The sequence below is a fragment of the Lepisma saccharinum genome, chromosome 3 (assembly GCF_977018435.1).
Source record: "Lepisma saccharinum chromosome 3, izLepSacc3.1, whole genome shotgun sequence".
In the NCBI taxonomy this organism is placed as follows: Eukaryota; Metazoa; Arthropoda; class Insecta; order Zygentoma; family Lepismatidae; genus Lepisma; species Lepisma saccharinum.
In genome coordinates this window covers 27,068,786-27,096,004 of record NC_139231.1, presented here as the reverse complement: position 1 = coordinate 27,096,004, position 27,219 = coordinate 27,068,786, and the positions used below count along the sequence as shown (strand labels likewise).

The 27,219-nt window shown below is 40.2% G+C and overlaps 1 protein-coding gene across 1 annotated transcript in view; it reads left to right on the top strand.

Moving 5' to 3' along the window:
• The window catches only part of LOC145985495 (uncharacterized), a 221,667-nt gene that overhangs the window by 127,852 nt on the left and 66,596 nt on the right, over positions 1–27,219 (top strand). Inside the window, exon 5 of the mRNA XM_083119566.1 lies at positions 884–1,696. Coding sequence (XP_082975692.1) covers positions 884–1,696 — 813 coding nt within the window. The remainder of the gene's footprint in view (positions 1–883; positions 1,697–27,219) is intronic.

Here is a 27,219-nt window from a genome sequence, read left to right as displayed (position 1 = left end):
CGACCACTCGGAGACATGTGAATGGCACCATCACCAGTATCGCTAGGATGCATAACCGACAGGATAAATAGCCCTCGTCATTTTTTCCATATCGAATTACTGATATCTCAGCCCTCACCTTATACTCCAAGCAGTGGCGTGGAGCGACATCTTTCGTTGGGGTAACAGATCCAGAAAAATTAAGAATACCAAGAAATCATTGTTTCTACATGCTACATCAAACTAAAATAGATAACACTTCACCTGAATACTGTTTCCTTAAGTTCTGTCTTCAATTTCTTAACTGTTTGAAGGGAAAAGGTGAATATCCTGGCCAAGTTGTTAATTTATTCGAATTTCGAAAATCTCACGTGGAAGATCTTATCTTGCTCTGAACTCTGACATAAAGCATTTCGCTCCTAGAATGCATTAAATCGCAATTTTTGGATTGATTGAATTTAAAATTTTGAGTACGTCAGTACTTAGGCTATTTTGCACCCGTCATATGATACGGGCTCCAGCACCTTACCTTATATAAATTATAACTAATAACACAACTGTAATGTCGGGGACTAAAATATTCTGTCTTCAGTTAAAAGCTGAGGCTGTAGAGGGACACTCAGCACAAACAAGGACAACACACACACAGTCCTACGAAGATTATACTGGCCGTAGATCCAGACGCCAGAGCCTCGTTAGTCTGCAAAATGTAGCCATGGGTGTACTACGTGGAAATGAGATTAACAATTGGGTGTACTATGTGGAAGGGTCACCCCTTGATGATTGGAATCTAACTCACTGTTTCTTGCCCTTGTTCCTGCCGATTGCAGATATCTAGCTATATCATAGAACGAACTGGATCTTTTCGTTGCTTTTATAAACTTAGGACTTTTTTTTCTTTCAGAAACCACGACAGAGGAGAACTTCACGCCTCAAGTTGTCAGATTAGAAAACGCAATCCCGCTTCAACCGTCTTTCATCCACGATGTCACCCGAACGAAGACTTCAACCCAGAAACCCAAGCTCCGAACGAGCACCAACGAGCCGCGAGAAGAAAACGACACCACGAAAGTGTCTCCGAATTCCGCCATGCAAGAAAACAAGGTGTACACCGTTCAGGTGCTGCCGGATCAAACGTGGCTGCCTTCGCCGACCGTCAGCATCGCGAGCGCTTCTGTCCAGCCTCCCACGACCGCCGTGCTGACAGAGCCCTCTGTGAGCACGACCAGCATTAACGAAGAACCGTCCACCACCACCGAAGAGATTAGTACCCGTCCGCAAGATGTCTCTAGTGAGGCGCCCATCACGGAGGCTGCAGTGTCCGATCCTGATAATGCACTGGACGGAGTGACGACGGAATCCGAGGAGCGCGAATCCGTAAGCACCACGGGAGCGACTTCCCTGGCCACAACAACAACCACAACTTCAACAACACCCGTAACAACCAGACAATCGGTGCCAACGACAAGCAATAGCCTGACGACAACTGCGGAAACGACAAGTGCCGAATCATCCACAGTGTCATCATTGTCATCTACAACCCCTGCTGCACCGACAACCACCAATCCCCCTACCACCACGGTTCGCGAAGTGACAGAAAAGGCGATGGTGGACGGTGATAGCTCGACGAAATCGAAATTGGAACCAACAGTCGAAAGTATCACAACAGAAGCCTCGATGAACACCACAACACGCCACTTCGTTACTTTTAAAACCAGTAAGTACCCACTGAGAAAGTGTTACATTGCATGACTATCTCTTGAAATGTGCATGTGATTTGTGCATGGTAGTATTTTCTTAGACATTCAAAGCGCTTGATTTTCTAATTATTCTACATGGAGTTAGCGTAAAGAAAAAGGTGTAGCACTATTAAACACTATTGGCTCTGTAGGAAGTTGTATCCTCTATCGTTATGCAAACTGTAATACGCACGCAATTTGAATTGTTCGTGTCTGTCAGTGGTGGAATAAGAATCTTCCCTGTTTGGAGCAGATGAACTGTTGTTAGTTGTCACCCACTATAGCGTCACTCAAGATTCATTGTTATACATCTCCGAAAGTGATAACCTAATTTTTACGCGATCGCTATTCGCTTTTATGTTAATATGTGAAATACTGTAGGGTGAAATTTGACGGTGTTATAAACTCCGACAAGCTAGAGCAAGTGCATTCGCACTGCGTATATATCCAGAATATTCAATGAGAAAAGGGGAGGGGGTTGTAGGCCCGTTTAATGGAATTGTAAATGTAAAATATTGGTCTTGAAGAAAATAAAGAAATAGATGTCGCGGAAAATTGGGAGTTGTTGAATATGTGGATAAATTACACCTACTGTACTGCACAAAAATAACAATTTTCACTTGCGTATTATTGGTCATTGTACAAAGAAGCCTGATATTATTAGCCATCGTATAGAGAAGCCTATTTGCGACGGAATATCATTGTATTCTTCTAAGTATACATTTGTTTTATCGTGTTTGAAAGTTAATTTGAGGATTTTGATCACAAAAATGCCAAATACGATGTACAGTACGTTCCAAGTCTCTCTCCTGGAGCTTTGGTTTTAGAATTTTTCAAGTAATTTTAACACATGAACATGAAATTTAGCCTCTTATTAACAATACATTTTTATCAATTCTGACATTTGAATTACGAGTGGTGTGTTTTTCTTAACGCTAGTTTTAAACTCTTCGACACAATCAGGTCACACCGCGGAACCCGGTTCGATTCCTCTTTGTAATGGTTATGTAAGAAAGAAACAGAAGAATAGATTCCTAGATAACTGAGCTCATGCCCCCTCCTCCATGTGTCATTCCTGGATCCGCCACTGTTGGGAGAAGTGATTTATTCACACGCTTCAACACCCCCAAACTTTCCTCATTACCTCTACATTTTTCATACAGGCCCATTTAATGTACCCTTACCCCCACGTAAATACACCTTACACCCCCGAAATCAAAATTCTGGATAAAAGTTTGGTGAACTGCGTACCGTACGCGACCAGATGACCACATATATTATTCCCAAACTTTTGATTTCAATTTACACCATGGACATAATTTGCAGTTTTGATTTCCCCCCCACTTGGCGCCACTTGCATTGCATCTTGACGGTAGTGTAACATCTTTAGCTCCTTCGTGAATATTTTCCCTCAGCTTTTAACCTGTTTCTTAACCGTTTGCACAAGTTATCAACCCAAACAAGGAAAACCTTTATTTCTTCGGTCATGAAGCACATTTTTAATGGAGGAAAATTGTCGGGAAGTTGCCGTCTTGATTAGACAATGTAAAAATAACCAGGAATCCACCGGTAGGGATATGGAAAGGCGGCATTGCACAATAGGTGTAATACTGGGATAGGGAGCAGTGTAATGGACTTCCCCTTGAGAGAGGGGAGTGGTTGCATTAAGTCAGATGTATTTTTATTTATTTGATTTGATTTGCTTTATTTTACTTCGCTTTTTGTGCCACTTTTGGCTAATTTGCGAAGATGGGGATGAGTGATGATATGAAGAAATTGATGAATGGACACTCACAAACATCCATGCCCAGGTCGGGATTCGAACCCGAGACCCCTGGTGTCGTAGCGCGATGTGCTAACCACTCCGTCACGGGGGCATTAAGTTGGGGAAATGTTCTGTGTTCGTTATAGGGTACGAACTCGCAGCTTGGATTTCAACGACCGGCCATCTTGACACATCTTTTCCGCGAGTTTCCTGAGCAGCTGCAGGCGAATGAGGAGATGGTATATTTAAAAGAGGCCACAGACGATTCATCTACTTCCCTGTTTTTAGTCGTTTCTCCTCCGCACCACTGATAATCTAATGGTATAAATACTAAAACTCCACCCTCAACACCTCTTTGAGGGCCAAGGATTGCCAGGCGACTTTTCGTTGGGTTGACGCGTGGTCGGTACATGCAATCCTGTCGCCGTTTCTTTCTGGCTTTCTAGACAAGATAGCTCCCCCATTTGTCCTCACGATGCTGCGTCAGCACCGAAATTTTACTGCTTATAGAGAGAATCGAACCCAGGACCGCTCACACTAAAGGCCAGAACACTAACCGTTCGGCCAAGTCTATGTTAACCAAATCAACTAGTCAGCTAACAGAGACATTCATAGGTAAAGGTGAAGCTATCCCCTGCATTTAGCTACATGCCGAGATGGCGCATGGGGGATTTGGAGGTACTGTCTCACATATTCACGATCTCTGACATTTGTGGGACTAATGTGATCAACATCACGCTCCGGTCCCTATTCCTTTACCACCATCGAATCCTGTATCAACTAGTTTCTTGGCGATTGTTATAAACACCCCGTTTCCAATAAACAGCGGTTTTGTAATTTACCTGTGTATCCTTGGTCAGCGATGAGTAAAACCCTGTTGGACTGAATTTATTCAAAAATACATCGCCTTCTTCTAAAGTGAGTAGCTTCTGTTTCCACTCCGTAGAAATTGGACTTTCCTTCGTCAAAAGTGGACGGGTGCCAAAATGAAAAGCTATTGGTAAAAAAGATCAACAAAGGAAATTAATACCAAATCCCAATGGTAATAGGACAAATTAAAGATACCGTTTTACCAGTCAACAATGGTGTCATTCCAGCGCCATTTATTAGAGGCTGGGTAGACCGCAGAGTTCTTCCATGCAGGAACATGACTGGAAGAAATCCCCCGGATGTTCCTTGTGGTAGCTTGACACCTTATCGACTGGACGACCGTGTCTCAACATGCAAATTGATGGTCTTCATGGGCGAGATGGATAGAGAGAGAGAGAATGATTGATTTGATTTATTTTACTTCGCTTTCCTACAACTTTTGGCTAATCGTGAAAATGATTGATTGATCGAATTGTTGTTTGAAGTCCACTTTATGCGCAGAAAGGCTAATCGGAACTAGACATACAGTTTAAAGTGGGACCGAACCACTATGTGCCTCCACCGGGTATCGAACCCGGGACCTCTTGACTACAAGGTGACGACGTTACCATCGGGACGTGAAAATGAGGATGAGTGATGAACTGATGAAGAGACACTCGCAAAGAACACCCACGACTTTGCGTGAATGTTAATGAGGGAGGGAGAGAGAGAGGTAAAGAGAGAGAGATCTATCTCACTTCTCCTCTTTCTCTTTTCTCTCTCTAAAAGTTATTTCGCGACACATCCTTGCTTACTTAAGGAGTAACAGACACTTCGATGAGACATAAATAATAGTAATACTTAGAAAATTTGACGAAAAATTAAGCCGAGCGACTAAATCATGGTGGCATCTCTGCTGGTATCATGGGCGCCCGCAGGGGGGTCCAGGGGGTAATTTGCCCCCCTGAGATTTCTGGAAAGAGTTAATGTAATTCGAATGGTGAAATTGTAGAGATATTTTACAACAAAAAATATTGTTTTCTGTGACTTACAGGCCGAAAGTTACAACAACTATTATTATTATTATTATTATTATTATTTGAAATAGAGTTACATTTAAGCTTACACTGATTATCTAACTACAAAAAAACAGCTTTTTCTCCTACATGAATTAATGTTGAGTATACAGTTATGCAAATTGTATATACGTAGATATACAGAATATGGAAATTACAAATTTATATAATTTTTTTAAAAAAACATTAGTAGTAGTAGTAATAGTAGTAATAATAATAACAACAACAATAAAAACAATAATAGCAATAATAATAATAATAATAATAGTACAGAGCATTCCCTGACATTCGCTACGAGACTCGGCGGCAAGCGGCCCGGAGTCAGCGCTTGTCTTCCCCGGCGAACGGGTCCGCGATAGTCGCACGCTACAGTTTATTTTTTTCGATCTCCCTGCCTTCACTCTTTTCCCTTTCTGTTGACGTTGCAGACTGACGCCAGTATAATCCTTCCTCGGAAGTTGTGTTGTGTCGTGTCCGTGTGTTGAAGATTGAAGATTGTGGCTTAATATGGTACCACAAAATTTTACATTACAACAAAGGATTTATCTTGTCGAGTGTTACTTCGAAAAGAGGAATTGTGGAGAAGTGCGACAACGTTTTGCAACGAAATTTCCTGGTGTTCCCGTTCCACGTAGGATCACTATATTAAACCTCGTAAAAAGTTTAGAGTAACAGGGTCAGTTTTGAATAAAAATGGAAAGAAAAATGGCGAAATCTTAAAAATAAAGTATACAAAGACAATTCGCACACCATCCGTGAGTTAAAAGAGAGTATTGTAAGAGAAATCGGGAGAATTACAGTAGACGAACTTGCACGTGTAAATGCCAATTTCCTTCGGAGATGCCAGGAATCTGTTGCAGCAGAGGACATAATTTTCAACACCTTCTGTAGTCAAGTTTAGTACACAATCTGAAAACTGTAATTTTAATAGCCGACTCTAGTGACTGTCGCGGACCCTTTCACCGGGAAAGACAAGCGCTGATGCCGGGCAGCTTGCCGCCGAGTCTCGTAGCGAATGTCAGGGAATGCTCTGGTAGTAGTAGTAATAATAATAAAGGTTTCTGTGACCCTGCCCCCTTTGAGAAAAAATCCTACGGGCGCCCTTGGCTGGTATATTATTTACCAGCCTAGGATGCTCAGCTTAACGCGCTACAAAGCCAGGGGTCCAGCTTCGAACACTGGGTAAAGCATGAACGTATCATTTGACAGAAAAATAAATAAATGGCACTGGCAACTACGAATCTGTATCGCGAAGTTGCATACCTGCAGGACAGAATGAATGCAGTGTTTCGGCAACTTGTATCGTTGAAACTAGCTTGTAAACAGAGTCTACAGTCTAGAAAGCTATTAAAAATGGTGGTAGGATTCAGTGGACTCATCACGTGAACCAATGAAAATCCGTCTGGGAGACCTTGCCTTTGAGCTGTAGTGGAACGGAGTTTAGTTTAATTTTGTTAAAAAAAGAAAACCTTCCATACTTCACGTTGTTTCTCCGTATTATGTATATGTGAATTACAGGGAATCATTGAACCCTCTCACTCGGGAGGAACGAATTATTGCCCACGTTGCGTGGGTTCGGTTCCGCTCACGTTCATTTACGTTGGCCGAAGAACGATGATCGAAAGCATCCATTTTTGGAACACACACACTATGAATCTCGGGTTTCACAGCTCATTCGAAATCGCACGTTTAGGTTGAAAAGGAAGGTTAAAGCTCTCTTATCAACACACGCATGCACTTGGTGTAGCAGGTGAAAGGGAGTTCAAAGAACATGCAAGAACTGCTTCCTACTCTTTAGCTTGTCGAAAGCTGAATCATACATAAAGTAGGATACACCTATGTGAATCATGGTCGTATGTAGCTAGGATAATATACACAGTGTCTTATTACAATCCTTATAGCCGGCTCGGTGACCCCAATTTTCGATCTCGTCACAGAAGTTCCTGGGTTCGAGTTTCGGCTTGGATATGGATCCATTTCATCGTCAAGATTAGCCAGGAGTGGTAGAAAGAGTATCATTTATATTGTCTATTTCTATCGCCTTCTCTCTTTATTCTGTAATTCATTATACATATCTTCTTCCTCTGTGCGCTCTACTATAAATATTGGGACGTAGTTTGGAGGGGAACGGGGGTCAAGTAAGATTTTTCTATCAAATCAAAAAAATTAACAACAGGTACGCACATGTATGTATAGAGCTTGGTAATTTTAAATTGTTGATCGAATAATTAATAGTTGTAATTTGATTTTTAATAACCCCCATTTTGAATATTTTTTTTTCTATTCAAATCCTCGCCAACAAGCTTATTTTACCTAATCTCATGTGTTTTACGTTTTCCTTTGTACTGTTCATGGCCATCATTACTTTCTCACACTCTGTGTCCACTTGTTTCAAGCAAGAACTTTGAGGGAAAAAATATTGAATGATGGACCTACTAAATAACAAGCTAATGCAACATAAATTATCTCAGTCGCATTCTCTTTCTTGCCCTGAGACAGTAAACAAATCAACATGTCAGTATGATATAAACTACTAACAATACACAGATAACGTTTAATGGATTTAAAAATTTCACGTAAATTAATAGAAATCAGTATAAAATATATCCATTTGTGTTTCTATCGAAAAAGATGGAAATTAACTAAATTTGGTAAACTGACAGAACTGTGAAATTACGAACGTATCGTTCACGCAGTGACTTCAATTAGCCCATTCGTTTGTGTGAGTTAACAATGGACCTATCGATTGCCATACACTATTGTCGATAGTGTTGCCCACGGGACGAGACGGGACAGGCTTTTAAAAATTCGAGACGAGACGAGATTGACCATGTGTCATAAGACAAACGAATATTTTCGAGACGAGACAGCATTTCCACGAGGCTCCACGAGACGAGACAGGCCAAAGTCTCGTCTCGTGGGCAACACTAATTGTCGATATAAAGATATAAATAATTTCATGGATTGCAAAAGGAGCAGTTCTTGATAGATCCATTGTCTTGTCAGTGGGATGCAACAGTTCACCGTAATACGTATTCGACATTATCAGTAACCGTATTTCAGAAACATGTGGACTTAGGGATACGAAATTGTATTGGAGATAAAAAAAAAAGCATACACAAGCTTTTCCTATGGGTGTTCATAAAGTTTGTTTTAAGTACACATTGTGTTCAGATCAGAGATGTCCAGCCTCAGCCTCGGCCTCGGCCTCCAGGAGCCTTGCGACGCTGAGGCGTGTGAGACCGAGTTGGAGTCCGGAGGCTGAGGCCGACCTTCAACTCGGAGACCGGGCCTCGCGAGACCGAAGTCAAATGGCCATCTCTGGTTCAGTAATAGAGACATACAGTTTAAGTTGTGGTTCTAACACTACGTTCATCAACAAGGCATCAACTATGCACCCCCTGGTTTCTAGTTTGCTATTATAGGTCTTTTCATCTCTTACGGCGGGCGCCCTACATGCTGGCAAGGGAAGTTGGGAGCGGGGAAGCAACCAATTCAGCACGATAAGAAACGCAGCAGCCTGTAGAACGAGATGGGGGCAGCACCTCCTCCTTTCGATGTCGCAACTCTCGGCGCCACCGCTGTTGTCTGTTTGGTCTGCAGCGTATTCTCCGCTCCCCACTTCCCTTGCAAGCATGAGGGCCGCCCGCCGTAAGAGTAGAAAATACCTATAAGATGGAAGTTACCGAAAAACAGGAATAGGTTAAATCATATTATGATAGCTGTAGCTATATTTTGTGTGTGGTCTATTTTTTGTGCAATTTTAAGGCAAGCTGGGGGTAATAAGGGAATATAGCCCCAATAAACCCTCTGCTAGATATCTCGTGCATGCAGTCTAAATCAGAATCGAACCCGGAACCCTTTGGTGACCGTGATACCCACTGTGCCATGCCATCGCCGAAGCTCGAGTCTTGATTGATTGATTTGGTTTATTTTACTTTGCTTTTCCTGCCACTTTTAGCTAATCGCGAAGATGTAGATGAGTGATGATACGATGAAATTGATGAAGGGACACTCAAAAATAACACCCATGCCCATGCCAGGCTTTGAACTTGGGACCCTTGGCGTTGCACCATACTGTGCTAACCACTCCGCCACGGGGGCCGTATTTCAAGAATGATTACGTTCGATAACAAATTTTATTGGCTTGAATTGAATTGTTGTGTTAAATTCACTTTATGCACAGTAAGGCTAATGGGGACTGAACCTACACACAGGGCCAGATTAAGACGAAATTGGACCTGATGCTTGAAATCTTCGGTGAACAATAAACACAACGACGTTATAGTTACGTCACACAGCGCAAAGAATAATAGTAACTGTATAATAAGTAACGCTGGCGTCCGAAATTGGGGTTCCATGTCAATATAGCAAAAGAAAACTGTTCCGCTTTCGGAAAATTCTCATCTGTTTTCATTTGGGCCTATTTCAGGAATGGGCCTAATGCTGCAGCATCAATAGCACCCACCTTAATCCGGCCCTGCGGCTACACTGTACCATGTGCTTCCACCGGTTATCGAACCCGGGACACCTTGATTACAAGGCAGCGACGTTATCACTACGCCATCGGGGAGGCCCTAAATTTCATTGGCGTTCCTAATGGATTGTACTGAAGTTAATCTTAGTTGTGGGTGCAAAACTGAATATTTGATGGAACTGCATATAACAGAGCTCTCATCTTTGATGCGTGTGGTTCGATCGCCGCTGGGAGCTCCAAAATGTCGTGGCTGACCAACGTCATGTGGACCAATGGAGAACTGCTTGAAAGCAAGAACTCCGGTCTCGAAAGCAGAGAACACTGGTGATAGGACCCGATGCGCCACCCAATGAAAACCGCGTAACCCTCAAAAGTCTGTTGCACCATAGAATTTAGTTTTAGTTGTGATAGATGTAACGTCATAATAAGGCACTCACTAACTTCGCATTCCCATGCGACCCGTTATTTACAAATTTGATGACAGCGTACTGTTTATATACAAACACACGTATTCATATGCAGTACAATCTTAATAAATATGCAGTATGTTTATGAATGGCGTGACTCAATTTAACAGAAGGCATTGATGTACAGTCACCGGCAATAAAAATGGGACACTTAGGTTCTGAAATGTTCGCTTCAATGCAATGCCTTAAGTGTACGGCGGTAACGATTCTTTACTATTAAAAATCCACTCGGTGTTCTTTGTGAGTGTCCCTACATCCTATCATCATCACTCATCCTCATCTTCCCAATTAGCAAGAAGTAGCAGACAAGCAAAGTAAAATAAACCAAACCAATCACATTTACTCATTATTTATTTTTGGGCAAGTTTTCTTAGCGTACTTGAAATTTCTTTTTCTTTTCTTCTTTTTTTTAATACTTTGCTTTGAAAATTACGGATAAAAGGAGCCATACATGGGTTCTGATGTGCACTATGATATAGTTCTTCTCTTCGACCCACTTTTACAGTTTCGATACCCGGTGTAGTTCGGATCCCACTTTAAAGTATGGGTTCAGTCCCGATTAACCATTCTGTGAATAAAGTGGACTTAAAAAACAAACTCAAACTTTCACAGTTTTTCAAAGGGTCCTTTTCCAGTGATGTTCTCAGCATGGAATTTTCCTAAGAAAGCTAAATTTTGGTTCCCGAAATCAAAGGAATTGGAAGAGAGAGAAACATCTAAACATGTTCAAGAGACCGGGATATTAGATGCCATGCATAAATGCACCGAACAAGTGTTTATTCCTGACTCACATTTGCTTTTGTTTTTTCCGCTCTTACTGAAGTATAAACACCAGAAATGACGTCATTCGCTTCACTTTGAAACCAGCTGCCCGTAAATGTTCAGTCATTTATCCATTTTTCATTTTTTTTACAACATACCCTATAAAAATTCATACCGAGTGGATAACTACCTAATTATAGAGGTAGATTATTGTTTATTGTTATTGGAAATTAAATCTATTTGTGGCAAATGTGCTCCTGTGTATCGAAGTTGCATGTAAATAATAATAACCCGTGGCGCAACAGCCCGTGAGGGCCAAGGCCTCTCTTCCACCTGACGTGTGGTCAGCACGACGAACCCCAGTCGTTGTTGTAAGTTTTCATGACCGGGTTATACTATTCATTCGTAGCTCCCCAATTTCCTCACGATGGTGGGCGGCCACCGGTCCCATACACAGGCCGAAATCTCAAGAGAAAAGTTGTTACGCTTCTCCTAGCAGACTCGAACCTGCGCCCGTTTCGTTGCCGGAGCCCAAAGCATGATGTTTTAGACCGGTGCGGGACATCGAGGGTGCATGTACTCAGGATAAACTTCAGCTTTACGCGTGTTCTTAGCTTCGAAACGAAGCGCAAATCAGAAAAGCGTTAAGAAAAGTTGTTTTCCTTAATGACCAATGACGTATTTCGAGAGAGTCCAGGGTGTTCGGATCCCCCGATTGACTTGCTAAGTAGACTATTAAAGTTAAATAATCGATATATATATATATATATATATATATATATATGTTTAGCATTTGTTGTTTAATCGATGGTTATTTATTTCTGTCGAACTTTCACGAAAGCAAGGATTAAATTTGTATAGGTATAGTTTGTGCTTTTAAGGCGATTCTCAGCAACATACACAATATACACAATCATACATTTTTGAATCCTTGTTCCTAGGTTCAAAACTTGCAGTACCTGAAGTTCTGTGGATGCTAGTCTAGGCAATAGACAGGTACTTCTTCAAATTATAACTTAACGCCCATTTCCTTATATATATATATATAGGTTTATTCATATTATATTTACATAAGTTAATTCTTGGCCGTTATTCGCGAAATCTACATTTCGGTGTACCCTGTCCCCCCTTCTCGAAGAGAGTGTGTGAACTCGTGTAGCCACTGGCTCCACGAGTAAAAAAAATGACCCTTCAGTACCAAAAAAGGTGGCTGAAGGTATGTGTACCTGTGTACCCGGTTTCCCCACATGAAATGAACTATTGAAATAATGTGTATTAAAAGAAAGAAAGTTAATATCCCCGTCTGTTCACATAGTAAGGAAAGAAAGCTCGCCCAGCCGCTCCCGTTAGAGAAGAAGCTACCTCTTACATCGCTGTACTCAGCCAAACATCTGAGAGCCACTGCTCCCCTACCCTTCCTATTTATAGGCCCCGCTAATGACTTAACCCGTTACTGGAAACTTACCGCTGGTCGGTTATCCAACGACACATCTACCCCAACGGCCAAGAACTCAAACGCACAGAATACATAGATTCACAATTTATAACATAAAAAAGGATCCAGTAATGATCGCATCATTACTAATTGGAATCATACGGGTTTCAATTGACAGAACCTCAGAAGATGCATGCATGCACTTTGCTACTTATAATTATATGCCCCTCCCAACTGTCAGGTTGTCGTATATATTATTATGCCTAATATTTTTGAAGACAAATGTTCTGTATTTTTTCACAAAGTTTAATAGGCTCTAGAATATTTTTAAAAGTTTAATTAAAGTCAACTTTATGTTCAGATTGGCTAATCTGAACTGGGCCTACAGTTTAAATTTTCATCCGAACCACTGTGCAATGTACCTCAAAAGGGACTCTAACCCGAAACCTCTTGAGAGAATAGGTTTTTGGTTCCTTTCTTGATTCACTTTACTCCTCATCGAATCGTTCGGTTTACCGTAGTAACGGGAGAAGTTATGATAACATGCAGTAACAACCATCTATTCCAGCCATGAACCCTATTTTTGCAATCTCAAGAACATGATTCCTTTTTACAGTACGATATATTGTTTATATAAAACAGTGCACGTGTAGGTTAGAATTGATTCTCGGTGAAGTGGGGTTCGATACCCCGGTGGAGGCACATAGTGGTTCGGATCCCAATTTAAACTGTAGGTCCAGTACCGATTAGCCTTACTGTGCACAAAGTGGACTTAAAACACCAACTAAACCAATTCGCCCCTCCCAACTGTAACTTCTGGACCCGCCACTGATACAGCCAGCTCGCGAATCGTCTGCTTCCCACAAGGGCGAAGTTCACTGGCGTTCATGTTGCCTAATCTCCCACAAAACGACCGCGAATCGCTTTGGAAAACGACCTGCCGGGAATCTGTGCGTGTCACGAAATCTTCCAAGCGGTGGCAAACAAGACGCGTCGACACGCGACGCACTACGCTTTGTGCGTTTGTGTGTCAAGTACCTCCCGCCCGGTTACTGTGTCCTTTGTTATGGTTTCTAGACTTTTGTCTTGGAAGGAAGATATTAACTGCTTCTGCTTATGGCGCGACCTGCTTAACTGACCTTACATTTTGCCCCTCGCCCTGAACGATGATAAGCGAAATATGCTCCACTCAAAAGTTGTAGAAACGCAGTGGCGACGCTACGGCAGGGGCCCGGCGGATCGTGTCCTCCGAATATTCGGCAGATCCCATTGTAATCAAATTAAGACAAGTGGATCATTATTAGGTCCAAGCAGAGAAAACTTCCTTGAACACGCAACACTATCAAAACTCCTCTTGCCCTCCAATCAGCGCCGCTTGTTTGGCAAATTTGAACTAACTAGCATGGTACTTAATTGTCAAGGGCAAAACTCGCTGAAGCTGTGCTACTTTCGTGTGCCTAGCACAAGACGCAATACATGCTGTAGCAATGGGGGTTATTCCTGAGTAAACAAAAAATAATCGATCAGACAATTCGATTATAGATGGTGGGGAAATAACATCCGGTTTGGGGAATTTTCCAATGTAAACAAGTGGAATACAGATCGTCACGAAGCTTATTTTCTTATAAAAGATCGGATACAAAATGGATCACTTGAATTTTTTGAGTAATATAGGCTCTGTCCGAAAGGTACAAAGTACATACTTGAAGCATGGTCTTAACGGAAGTGACGTCACTTAGAATAGTTCGAAAGCATCAAGTTCACGAGGTATCGAGACCACAGGACAGAGCACATTAACTTGGACGCTTGGTCACGTGACAAGTGGACTTCTTGTTCATTTGTTTGAAATCGCTGAGGTAGAAAGCCAGCAAATTGTTTGTTGCAGTACTTTTACAAATGCTATGTGAAATCTGTGGTGGAAAACAAGGGTTTAAAACGTGGGAAACCAACGTGTCCTCAGTTATACGTGTATGTACTGATCGTATTTGGCGCTGCAGTCGAAGTGCAGTTCCAAAGATCTTCACATCCAGTCCACGACTTCAAGACCGCACTGCGAGACCATTCTCGAAGTTTGCTCGCTTCAAGTACGGTCTTGCCAAGTCTACTAGTCTTGCGGTCTTGCACCTTTCGGACACAGCCATAGAGAAACAAAGGTACCTAGAAAAGATTGGCAATTTCCGGGTCCATTGGATAAAGATTTACGGAAAAATAGTAGTATTTTCCAAGACAATGTTGATCTTCTACCAACAGTTTCGTGTTAAGACTTCTGCAGGTTGAAATAAAGCTTACATAGGCCTATATTATAAACATTGAAATAATTCAATTTTACAACAGTAAAATGTATAATTTTCGACATTGTGTAGTCAAACACAACCCCTTTAATTTTATCATATGGCTTAGAGAGAACGTCGTCAGAAATTTTTGTAGGCAGTAAAGGCCAATAATAAAAGTAGAATAGTAGAAATAATAATAATAATTACAACTGTTATAAATGTTATACAATAAATAATTACCAAATTATTGAAAACAAATTTTATTCGAAACTTGTTATTATTATTTATTTATTAATGCTATTCGAGTGCATATCCAGCACAACAGTTACAATACTGAAATGCACAGTTATTGTATTTTATTATTAACTTTTGCAAGTGTCGTTCAAGAAAATACTTTAGAAGTTAGTACAAATTTTACTAATAAAGTTTACATTGATTACATTAAATTATAATTCTTGTAATTCTGGATGATTAAAAACAGTTTCAATTTTTAAATATAGTCAACACATGTGCGTTAGACAATTATTATTTTCGAAACACGTAAAATATTTTTATTTGAATTACTCCGGTGATGTAGTGTCGACTATAGAGCCTATTCCCTCGTGTACGTGTCCAGTCTTCTGGTTTTTCCGTATCGGATCTGTTTGAAAACTATGTATGGATACCCGAGAGAAAATATTTGTTCCCAACCTCGTGTAGTAACCAAAAACCACATAATGAATGTCGCCTTTTCTTAAGACGCTGCCTTTACACCTTTGAACTCCATGTTATTCTACTGAAAACCGGAAGTAAAGTTCCCGCCCGCGCCAAGGAAGCACAGAAATGTAAACACAGGCCCGTAGCTAGAATTGTTCTCCAGGGGGGGGCTTTGTAAACCAAGTCCAGTTTTCAAAGGTTTAACAGTATTAAATTAAGCAAAATATGTGCGTGGTGGGGGGGACAGTAGGGGTCCTTAAGTTTTATATATATATATATATATATATATATATATATATATAATATGCATATATATGTACACACACACACACACACACACACACACACACACACACACACACACACACACATATATATATATATATGTGTGTGTGTGTACATATGTATACATATTAGAAACATCATATACATAGTCCTCTTTTTTTTTCTAAATACGTTGCCGCTATTTAGACTTTCTATAAATAAGATGAACGAATGTAATACCTGCTGTTCATTCTCTGTGAATGTATCCTTCAAATTTGGGAGCAGAATAATATATTCACTCTTCACTGCAAACAAATTACACAAAATAGTTTTACCTAATGTCAAGGGGGTTGAAGGCAGTGCCCCCCCCCCCGGCCCCTGCCTGGCTACGGGCCTGTGTAAACATCCGGCGAATAGCTCCCATAGGCAGATGGGGTGTATGGGGTGAACCTTTCTAAAGACACACACCTGGGTGGATATACGTGATAATTCCCATCAAAATGCTGTTTTCGATTGTCCTTTCACCTATTCCACCATATCACCTTTCATCCTCATCTTTGCGTTAGCCAGAAGTGAAATAAAATAACCAAGTCAAGTAAATCTGCCGACAGGCAGAAACGGCGACAGAAACATTTTAGAAAGAGTGGGGGGGGGGGTAGTTTACACATAAAAAATTCAGAAGCATTGAAAGTTGATTCAGAATATTACATGCTACTAGTGGTCTCATTTATATATGCGGAGAGAGAGAGAATATTTTGCGGACCTTTGTGGCGGAGTGGTTAGCACAATGCGACCGGATTCTAAAGTGGCAGAAAAGCGAAGTAAAATAAACCAAATTAATGAAAATATTTTTTCCAGAAAGGACAGTCACTTTTTGTGTGGCCTGGCTTACTCTAGCCCAGCCATGTCAAACTCAAATCGTAAGTAGGGCCGCAAAATGGCAATGAAAAAACTCTCCGGGCACGAAACATCGAACCCCATTTACCTGTTTGTTTCAAGTATAAATTGATTACAATTTCGCAAACATTTTGACAAGAAACCCGTAATTGAGCATTTCTAGTTTCGTTTCCCACTGATTTGACACCTTTCTTTTTTTACAAACTAGTTTCTCAATGTCCGCATTATGCTTTTGTGGACAGAAAACTCTTAATGCAAACAACAAATTGTTTTCAGTCATTCTTTAACTTATTTTGCGTCGCCTTTCTGTCATTTTTGACTAATCGCAACGATGAGGTTGAGTGACGATATGATTAAATTGATGAAGGAACATTGACAAAGAACAGCCATGCCCAGAGATTCGAACGAGGGACCCCTGGTGTCGTAGCGAGCTGTGATAATTATTCCGCAAGGGAGGCTGGCTGTCAGTCATTTTTTATCGTTGGGCAGTTTTATTAATCTTCGTAATGGATAACAGCTGTTCACTAAGTTAAGTGCTGCCAAACGTTGCTAAAATTACAGCAGCAAAATGGCTCATTCGAGGACTGCTCTGGGAGATACGAGACCAATAGGAACACCTACCTCGTGCTATTTCTCTTTGAACACTGAGTCGCATTGTAAGTCAATAAATTCCATCTGAAGATTGGCACATGCACAAAAGAAATGCGAAACTTCACAAGAAAATTTCCCTTCGCACTCTTTGAAGTTTTGAAACCAGTTTTCTAAATCATAAAGTAGAATTTTTACTTTCGACCAATATTGGCTTAAAACAGGTTCACAGATTGATCGTTGGTATTTCAGAGAAGTTGGGAAATGCCTTTGCAAAATGACCTCCACGGCCGTGAAAATATCTTCTCATGTACGCAGTTGTGTCACAGAGAGGATTCACGTCAAGCAATTCTTCGGTCACATTGAGATGAAAATTTTATTCACGAATGACTACAGGTAACTGAGCTACCCCACAGACGTTCGTTCTTTCATCTATTACGAGCGAAAAGGCAACAAAACCAGCAACCTTTTGCTTTCAATTGTTCGTTGATATACCTTAGGCCTACTAAGTCATCAATCATCTCTTCAACTGTATTTCTGATTCTTGATATTTTGCATTGTATTGGTTTTTGTTATTTAGCGTCGCTGTTCTGCCACTTCTGGCAAATGGCGACGATGAGGATGAGTAATATAATGGAACTGATGAAGGGATCCTTGCCGTATAAGCACCGTGATAAACACTCCGCCACGGAAGTCAGCAAAGAAATAATACGAATGAATTTACATTACTTTGTCAGGACACAAAATTTCCACGTATTTCACTATTCACTTCACAACGAAAATGAGCAATTTTCACTTGAAAAATTTTATATTACTCTTTTATAGTATTTTTCTTACTACAACAGGCCTTAGGCAGTGACATGGTTATCTGAAACTTTTGCCAGAAACTTACTTTTCCTCAAGGCAACCCCTTTACAACCAAAAAGCGGGAGTACTTCTTATGTATAGGTAGTCCTACATGCATGAAATGTACGTAGGGCTCGCGGGCCGCGAGATTGACATGACTTCTCTAGCCCTCCTTTAGCATCGCCATTGCAACAGGCCAAGAGTAGAAATTCATAAACGCTCTCTTATCTATAGACTTTTCACCTATTACAACTGCCTCTCTGCAACTTATGGATGTCTTTTCTGTCATCCATCAGAACACGTCAATATGAAAAAAATCCGATTTTGGATTTATATGTTGTTGTTATTATTTGTTTCGATTCAAGATTTCAATGTAAAATGCCCATACTGTATGCTGTATATGGATTTTAAAAAAATACCAATGAAACTCTAAATGTGCGACTCGTATATCTGTCTTTCTCGCTGTGTTTTTGTCTCTGCATGTCAGCCTGAGATGAACCTCCAATGAGCAACATAAAACATTTTAAACATTGCCCTTGACCAATGTCTGTCTTCCGTCTTGGCCATACCATTGAGATTTTGTGTCCTCAACACGTGCTGAGGTTATAGAGTGTGCTTTTATCTCTGCATGCACGTATTCGACTCAATGGTACAGTACCATATACTTTCACTCAGTGGAGAAGCTATCACAACAAAGAATCGTGGCGCCATCCCATGAATTATGAATAGCCTATATTTTTTCAAGGACTGGGCACAGAGAGAAATGAACAAGATTGCATAGCATTTAGATTGTTTGTGTGTATCATATTTTTAACTATGTGTACCTCGTAGATTGTTTAGGCTTATGAATAATAATAATAAATGATATTAAAAGAAGTAATACGTTTTATCTACACTTCTACACGTTAATGAACAATTTTTCACCTCACCCCAACATGCTAACTTGAGATAAATCATCACGACTAATTATTTCGTGAGTATAAGACGTAGCATAGAAATTACAGAAGGATCCGGTATTGTAAATTCTTGCCTTAATGAATAATAGGGGTGTGCGGGACAGAATTTATTTTGTCGGGACGGAAATGTTTTTCAATCCCGACATTCGGGACGGGAAAAATTTGCAATTTCCCGACCAAGTCGGGAAATTTTCGGGACGGGAAATGTTCGAAATTTACCGAAGCTCTGGAAATCTCGAATTCTACAAGTCATTTTCACTTTGAGTGATTGTTTTTGCATTTCTAGAATAAATACTTACAATTTCCGATAAGTTCCAGAAACTTACAATGTAGAAAACGTCGAGAATTAACGATTTTTTAAAGTGACCATTCGGTATTTCCCGACTGCTCGGGATCACGAAAAGTCGGGAAGTCATTTCCCGAAGTCGGGATCGGGATGGGAATTTTTTTTCCCGATCCCGGTCCTGACTTTTCGGGGTACCGCACACCCCTAATGAATAACGTTGAGTCGTTTACTGTTGTTATTTGAAGTCATACATGCTGCTGCTGTGAAGAGATAGATGTTGGTTGGTGATGCTTTATTTCCTGCAGTCTTGAACAATTCTGGTCCCATTTTATTTTTTTGTTTTTGTATCACATAACATTGAAAATATTCTTTCCGTTTCCGCGTTAGAATGTGGCAATGTTAGCACTATTTTCGCGAGAGTGGAAATGTTTTTAAAAAATAACTTGCCTTGAAAGTTCTTGGTAACCGATAACATGTTCCAAAATTCTGATGGATATTTGTTAGTTAGTTCTTTTTTCTCCTCCTCGCTAAAGTATCCAGATAAACTAATCTATTCATTCCAAACCGAGCACGAAGAAAGTGCAACTGATTGGCAAGTAAGCTTTGCACCTTTGCACAATAAAATGTTATTTTCCAAGCCCTACGTTTTCTCTCATTTGGCAAAATCTGTCCCTACCTACGCGGGCGAAATGCAGTGAAAAGTCCCTATGCATAGGTAAATGTCCCTACGGTTGGCATCACTGCCGACAGGTGTCGCATTCGTGCAGTATGAAGCGCCCCCTCGCGGCTGACAACTCCTCCGATAAGCTGCCGGCGGTCTCGCGACAACTGAGGATAAAGTAGCGATGTCTAATTTAAGATTAGATGTCAGAAATAAGGTGCCAGAAATATTTGTATTTGGGAGAACACCTTTTCCAGCATCCTTGCGACAAGGTACGTGTTTATTTCAATTGTAATTGTAACTGTAATTGTAAAAAGTGGAAACATTACAAAACAAGCTGTTTCTGTTACGGACTTCCTGTCCCGCAATTTGCCGGGACCTGTTGCATGAAGGTGCCGCGGAGCGGCCGACTCTTTCGCGGTAAACGACAGAAATAACCTCCCTAGAACATTCTCCGTCTTGCCTTGATAATTATTTATCTCCTTAAATTATCTTCACATTATTCAAGAAGCCAAAAACTTAATTTTATCTAGCGTAAACAAAAATTTTCCTGGGGGGGAGGCGGGCTCGAGCCCTCTGATCCCCACCTTGAATACATGCTATTAACAATAACAGGCTTATAGAACATTCTCCGTCTTGTCTCGATAATTATCTCTCTCCTTAAATTATCGTTACATTATTCAAGAAGCCAAAAATCTAATTATATCTAGTGCGAACTGAAAAATTTTCGGGGGGGCTCTGCACCCTACCTTGGATACGTGTTTTATCAATAACAGGGTTACAGAACATTCTCCGTCTTGCCTCGATAATTCTTTCTCTCCTTAAATTATCGTTACATTATTTTCTTTTACACCACAAGAAACTAAAAACCTCATTTTATCTAGTGTAAACCTAAAACTTTCGAGGGAGCTCGACCCCCTAAGCCTCCCCTTGGATACGTGCCTGACATCTATGATATAAATCTGTATCATCAAAAATAGTATGGAGTGTGTATTAAGGGATGGTGTCAGTAGCAGTCATTAGCACTTCATGAGATGTTTTAGAAGAAATAAAAAAACTTAATATTTGTATGATATTTCTTAATTTTATATTTAAATTAACTTAATGACCCCGACACTTTCTCGGGTTAAAATCAAATTAAACAGATTTAACAGTACGTCCAGCATCGAATTCCTCATGTATTTTGATGGGATAACAGTTAACTGTCTGAAGGGAAAGGCCACAACTATCGTGCTGCCACCTACAATTAGCTTTGCCTGACCAGCCCGATTCCCATAAGACTTTCAAATCTTGAATAATAATGTAAACTTATATTCTGAGTTCTGTCAAATGGTTTCTTTACTTAATTTTAAACCTAGCTTACCCATGCCGTACGAGAAACTTAGTTACTTGAGGGGGTGGGGGCTCACAGGCCCACAATTTTTTATTACTAAAATTCAAGAAACCATATTGTTATTTATGTAGGTGTAGTTATATTTTATTTATAATAATTAGAATAATTACGAACATTGATAAAAAATAATAACCAATTACACCGTGCAACAAATATTAACTTTTTTTCTGTTTCCTGCATGAGAGAGATTTCTTCTTAAAGATTTTGGCCTCTAGAGTTCGAATCTGGAATTAGTTTTGCTGCATCACCCAAGGTATTTCTGAAATACTGAAATTCTGAAATGTGACTCTCGCCATGAAATTCGCCCATTATAAGGCTTTCAAAAAAAATGTTTTAATGAGTCTTTTGTGATTATCACCACTTTTGCACCCACACTATGCTAAACCTTATCTACCAAGGGAAAGCAAACTGTCCTTGCCCATCCCCCCTCCCTTTAGGTTTGGTTGATTGATTGATTTACTTTAGTGTACTTCGCTTTTTGTGCCACTTCTGGCTAATTTGCAAAGATGGGGATGAGTGATGATATGATGAAACTTATAAATGGACACTCACAAACATCCACGCCCAGGAATCGAACCCAGAACCCCTGGCGTCGTAGCGCAATGTGCTAACCACTCCTCCACGGGGGAAGCCACTGTTCAGAAGTGTAGTTTCACACTAGAAGCTTCAGAAGATCTGATATGAGCATCATGGAACTGCACATAGAAACACTCGAAAGTAAACACATATCATAGTATTTTATACCTAGCTACTCAATTGCTTCTCTTCACCTCAAAGTGCATATCACTCATTAAAATGATATGTATCTATAAAGCCCTGTGGATATTTGCCTTTTGAGACAAGTTTTAATTTTTAAAAGCTTTGCAAGTTTATTAATTACCAATTGTTTTTTATTGTTTTTTAGCCGCCCCCGTGGCGAAGTGGTTAGCACATCGCCCTACAACGCCAGGGGTCCTGGGTTCGAATCCCGGCCTGGGCATGGATGTTCGTGAGTGTCCATTCATCAAATTCATGATTTCATCATTCATCCATATCTTCGCAAATTAGCCAAAAGTGGCACAAAAACGAAGTAAAATAAAGCAACTCGATCAATCAATCAACCAACTGTTTATTTTTTTCTAATGACACACACTAAGCATGAATTGCTGATTGGAGAGGACGAATTGCTGATGGTAGGTCACGATAAACGATAGCGTGCTTCAAATTAGACGAAATAAAGGTTGCAGGCCTTCCAATTTGAGTAATATTTCTCCTCTATTTTTAACATAAACTATCCACAAATCTAACAAAATAAGTCACTATTCTTCACACAGTGTCTAGGCATTATGTACGAAAGCAATAGCTGATTGTACCTAGTGTATTTCACTAATATTACAGTTCGTTTTATGTATACAAGTATAGCGTGAACGTACTTCATACAACAATATTTTTCAACACAAAGTGTCAATATGTATATTTCTCAAGACACAGTGGCATAAAAAAACACTTCTGCCGCATGTGAAAAAATTTTCAGAGTTGCCAACACATACTTGTAAAACAAAATGTTCCTATCCTTACCACAATTTCCTGACCAGTGAAACAAATGACTCATTTCTCAGAAACTGTGGGTGATGTATGCAAGTGTGGGCCATATCTGTTTCTAGTAAGTATTCACCTATCACAAACACGAAATCCAGGAAGCAAAACCTTTTCTTGCACAGTGTTATTGCATGAGTGTCACACACATACTTTATCATTCACTCAATCTAAAAGAATATATGAATTTTTCATCAATGCTTTTTTTTTTATGTACATTCTTACAACAACATTTTTTAGCAATACCAACCAATTGTACAGTCAATGGCAAGAGTGTCATGAATAACACACATCCAAAGGGGGTGTCAAATACACCTGCCAAGTGGATTTTCCCCTCCTGTGTACATTACATTTATATTTTTGTGAACAAAAGTAATACAGAAACATTGTGCACACCCCAGGGAACAATTTAATTTATTTTCAATTTTTTGTAAAAATGTTCACAGTTCAAAAATTGAAAAAAAAAAGGCCTGACAATTTTAGGGAGTTTATTTCTGCAGAACAAAAGCTATACATTTAGAACAATTTTATTCCTGAAAAACTATGCCCAATTTCAATCTAATGCAAGTAACTTGTGGAATACATTCTTCTAAAAAAACGAAGAAATGTATTCATTTGTATGGTGTTGAAGAAAAATTTATGCCCCGTTCTTGAAGGCTCCATCTTCATCTTCGCCAGAATAAGATATATACCCAGTTGAGGTGGGCTTCTTCTTGATCCTCTCCAGAATAAGATATATACCCAATTGCGGTGGGCGTCTTCTTCATCTTCGCCAGAATAAGATATATACCCAATTGCGATGGGCGTCTTCTTCATCTTCGCCAGAACAAGATATATACCCAGTTGCGGTGGGCGTCTTCTTCATCTTCGCCAGAATAAGATATATACCCAGTTGCGGTGGTCGTCTTCTTGATCTTCGCCAGAATAAGATATATACCCAGTTGCGGTGGGCGTCTTCTTGATCTTCGCCAGAATAAGATATATATATACCCAATTGCGGTGGGCGTCTTCTTGATCCTCGCCAGAATAAGATATATACCCAATTGCGGTGGGCGTCTTCTTGATCTTCGCCAGAATAAGATATATACCCAGTTGCGGTGGACGTCTACTTGATCTTCGTCAGAATAAGATATATACCCAGTTGCGGTGGGCATCTTCTTGATCCTCGCCAGAATAAGATATATACCCAGTTGCTGTGGGCGTCTACTTGATCTTCGCCAGAATAAGATATATACCCAATTGCGGTGGTTGTCTTCGTCATCTTCGCCAGAATAAGATATATACCCAATTGCGATGGGCGTCTTCTTCATCTTCGCCAGAATAAGATATATACCCAGTTGCGGTGGACGTCTTCTTGATCCTCGCCAGAATAAAATATATACCCAATTGCGGTGGGCGTCTTCTTGATCCTCGCCAGAGTAAGATATATACCCAGTTGCGGTGGGCGTCTTCTTGATCCTCACCAGAATAAGATATATACCCAGTTGCGGTGGGCGTCTACTTGATCTTCGCCAGAATAAGATATATACCCAGTTGCGGTGGGCGTCTTCTTGATCCTCGCCAGAATAAGATATATACCCAGTTGCGGTGGGCGTCTTCTTGATCCTCGCCAGAATAAGATATATACCCAGTTGCGGTGGGCGTCTACTTGACCTTCGCCAGAATAAGATATATACCCAGTTGAGGTGGGCGTCTACTTGATCTTCGCCAGAATAAGATATATACCCAGTTGCGGTGGGCGTCTACTTGACCTTCGCCAGAATAAGATATATACCCAGTTGCGGTGGGCGTCTACTTGATCTTCGCCAGAATAAGATATATACCCAGTTGCGGTGGGCGTCTTCTTGATCCTCGCCAGAATAAGATATATACCCAGTTGCGGTGGGCGTCTACTTGACCGCCAGAATAAGATATATACCCAGTTGCGGTGGGCGTCTACTTGACCTTCGCCAGAATAAGATATATACCCAGTTGCGGTGGGCGTCTTCTTGATCCTCGCCAGAATAAGATATATACCCAGTTGAGGTGGGCGTCTACTTGACCTTCGCCAGAATAAGATATATATACCCTGTTGCGGTGGGCGTCTACTTGATCTTCGTCAGAATAAGATATATACCCAGTTGCGGTGGGCGTCTTCTTGATCCTCGCTAGAATAAGATATATACCCAGTTGCGGTGGGCGTCTACTTGATCTTCGCCAGAATAAGATATATACCCAGTTGCGGTGGGCGTCTTCTTGATCTTCGCCAGAATAAGATATATACCCAGTTGCGGTGGGCGTCTACTTGATCTTCGCCAGAATAAGATATATACCCATTTGCGGTGGGCGTCTACTTGATCTTCGCCAGAAGATATATACTCAGTTGTGGATTTCGCCAGGGAAAGTTACATTCATGGTTCACCAACCTTGAAGAAATTGCATATGATGTTGTAGAATAAGTTGTTTGTTTGGTTGTTTACAATGTGATTGGTTCTATCTATAATTACATAAACCTTTTTTTATATATAGGAGGATATACGTATTACCATATTACATTGTAGCATTGTGTCTTAAAACTTGTCTGTGTTGTTTATAATTTATACTCTTAAAAGGAATTGCTGGAATGTTATTTCAAATTTATTTGTTTGTTGAAAATATATAATGATTTTCCTTTCATTTCTTCGAGTGAAACATATTAATCGAAGGTGTATCGAACGCAACAAATATGCCACATATCTGCAAGAAAACTAAAGACGGTGATTACTTTTCCCTACACTGAGTGTAGGATAATTTAAAATAGGACTGGAAATTACTCACATGCCATGTTGTTGTTGATGAAGTTATCAACTGTGTTGGGGCCTCCCCGATTGCGAAGTGTTAGTTAGTAGCGTCGCCGCCTTGTAATCAAGGGGTCCCGGGTTCGATACCCGGTGGAGGCACATAGTGGTTCGGATCCAACTTTAAACTGTAGGTCCAGTCCCGATTAGCCTTACTGTGCGTAAAGTGGACTTAAAACACAAAATCAATCAGATCAACTGTGTTGGTGGAATATTTATCGCTATCCAGTCAACCATTAAAATCGGGTTGTGCAACACTGAACAGAATTAATATTTCTTACTCTGTGATTATTGCTAAAATGTGGTGTCTTTTCACAAAATTATGGTGAATTTTTACAAAACAGAAGTATCTATGGTGGGTTTGAATCCTACAAAAATCGCGTTCGAGTGTACATTTTGTGCAAATATATTCATATCATAACTATGGCAGGGAAATGGAACTCCTTATTTACAATCCTGGCATCGCGTGGTTCAGTAATCGTAACGTTGGGTTGGAAAATTCTTTCATGGTGGTATCGTTTGGATTCTGTATGAATAGCGTGTTGAATTGTTTGTTTTTCTAGTTTGAGATCTAATTAATTGAAGTTTGATTTGAGAATAATAGTTCTAGAGTTACAAGATTAAATCTCTCTATACAATTTACATTTGATATGTGAAAGAGAAAAACGAAATAAAAACGCTTGTGATTTCCCAAGATGGCTCAGGATGTGAAGATTAATGAAGAAAATGTAATGCAAGCAATCCAGAGTGATATGAATGTGATTGTACCTGAACAGTTAGCGGAAATGGAAGTTAGTGATAAGACTTCTTTCAAAAGAGGTCGATCTAATGAAGAATGCACGGAACCTGAAGTGGAGAAAAACCCAAAAAATCCGAAAGTAAGTGAAAGTACAAAGGTTGGTGTTGCCAAATATAGAAATGAGGCATATGATATGTCTTTATATTATGTGGGACATCAAGGCCCACATATCATGTTGGTGAACAGTACATTACTTGGATCACAGAACTTGAATACGGTAAAATTAGGTTATAATTTGTGCAAGGGGATGGTTGATGTTGAATTCGTTAAACAAAGTGGTTTGAAGCAGGCAAAATTGACATTTCGCACAGCATATGATGCAAATAAATTTGCTAAAAATGAATGCATCAAGGAAAAATACCATTTAGAAGCCAGAATCCCTAAAAGTCTATTAGTGAGAGAAGGATTAATATATGGTGTACCTACCGACATCCCAGTAGACGAGATAATCGAAGACATCAGAGCTGAAGTTCCAATAATAGATGTACAAGGAAGAAAACTTTTTTCAATGAAGAGGGGGAAGTAAGGCAAGAACCTACTAAACCCGATTAGTGTAACATTCCAATTTCAACAGTTACCAAAAGAAGTGAAGTTGTGGAGCCAAATATTTGAAGTGAAGC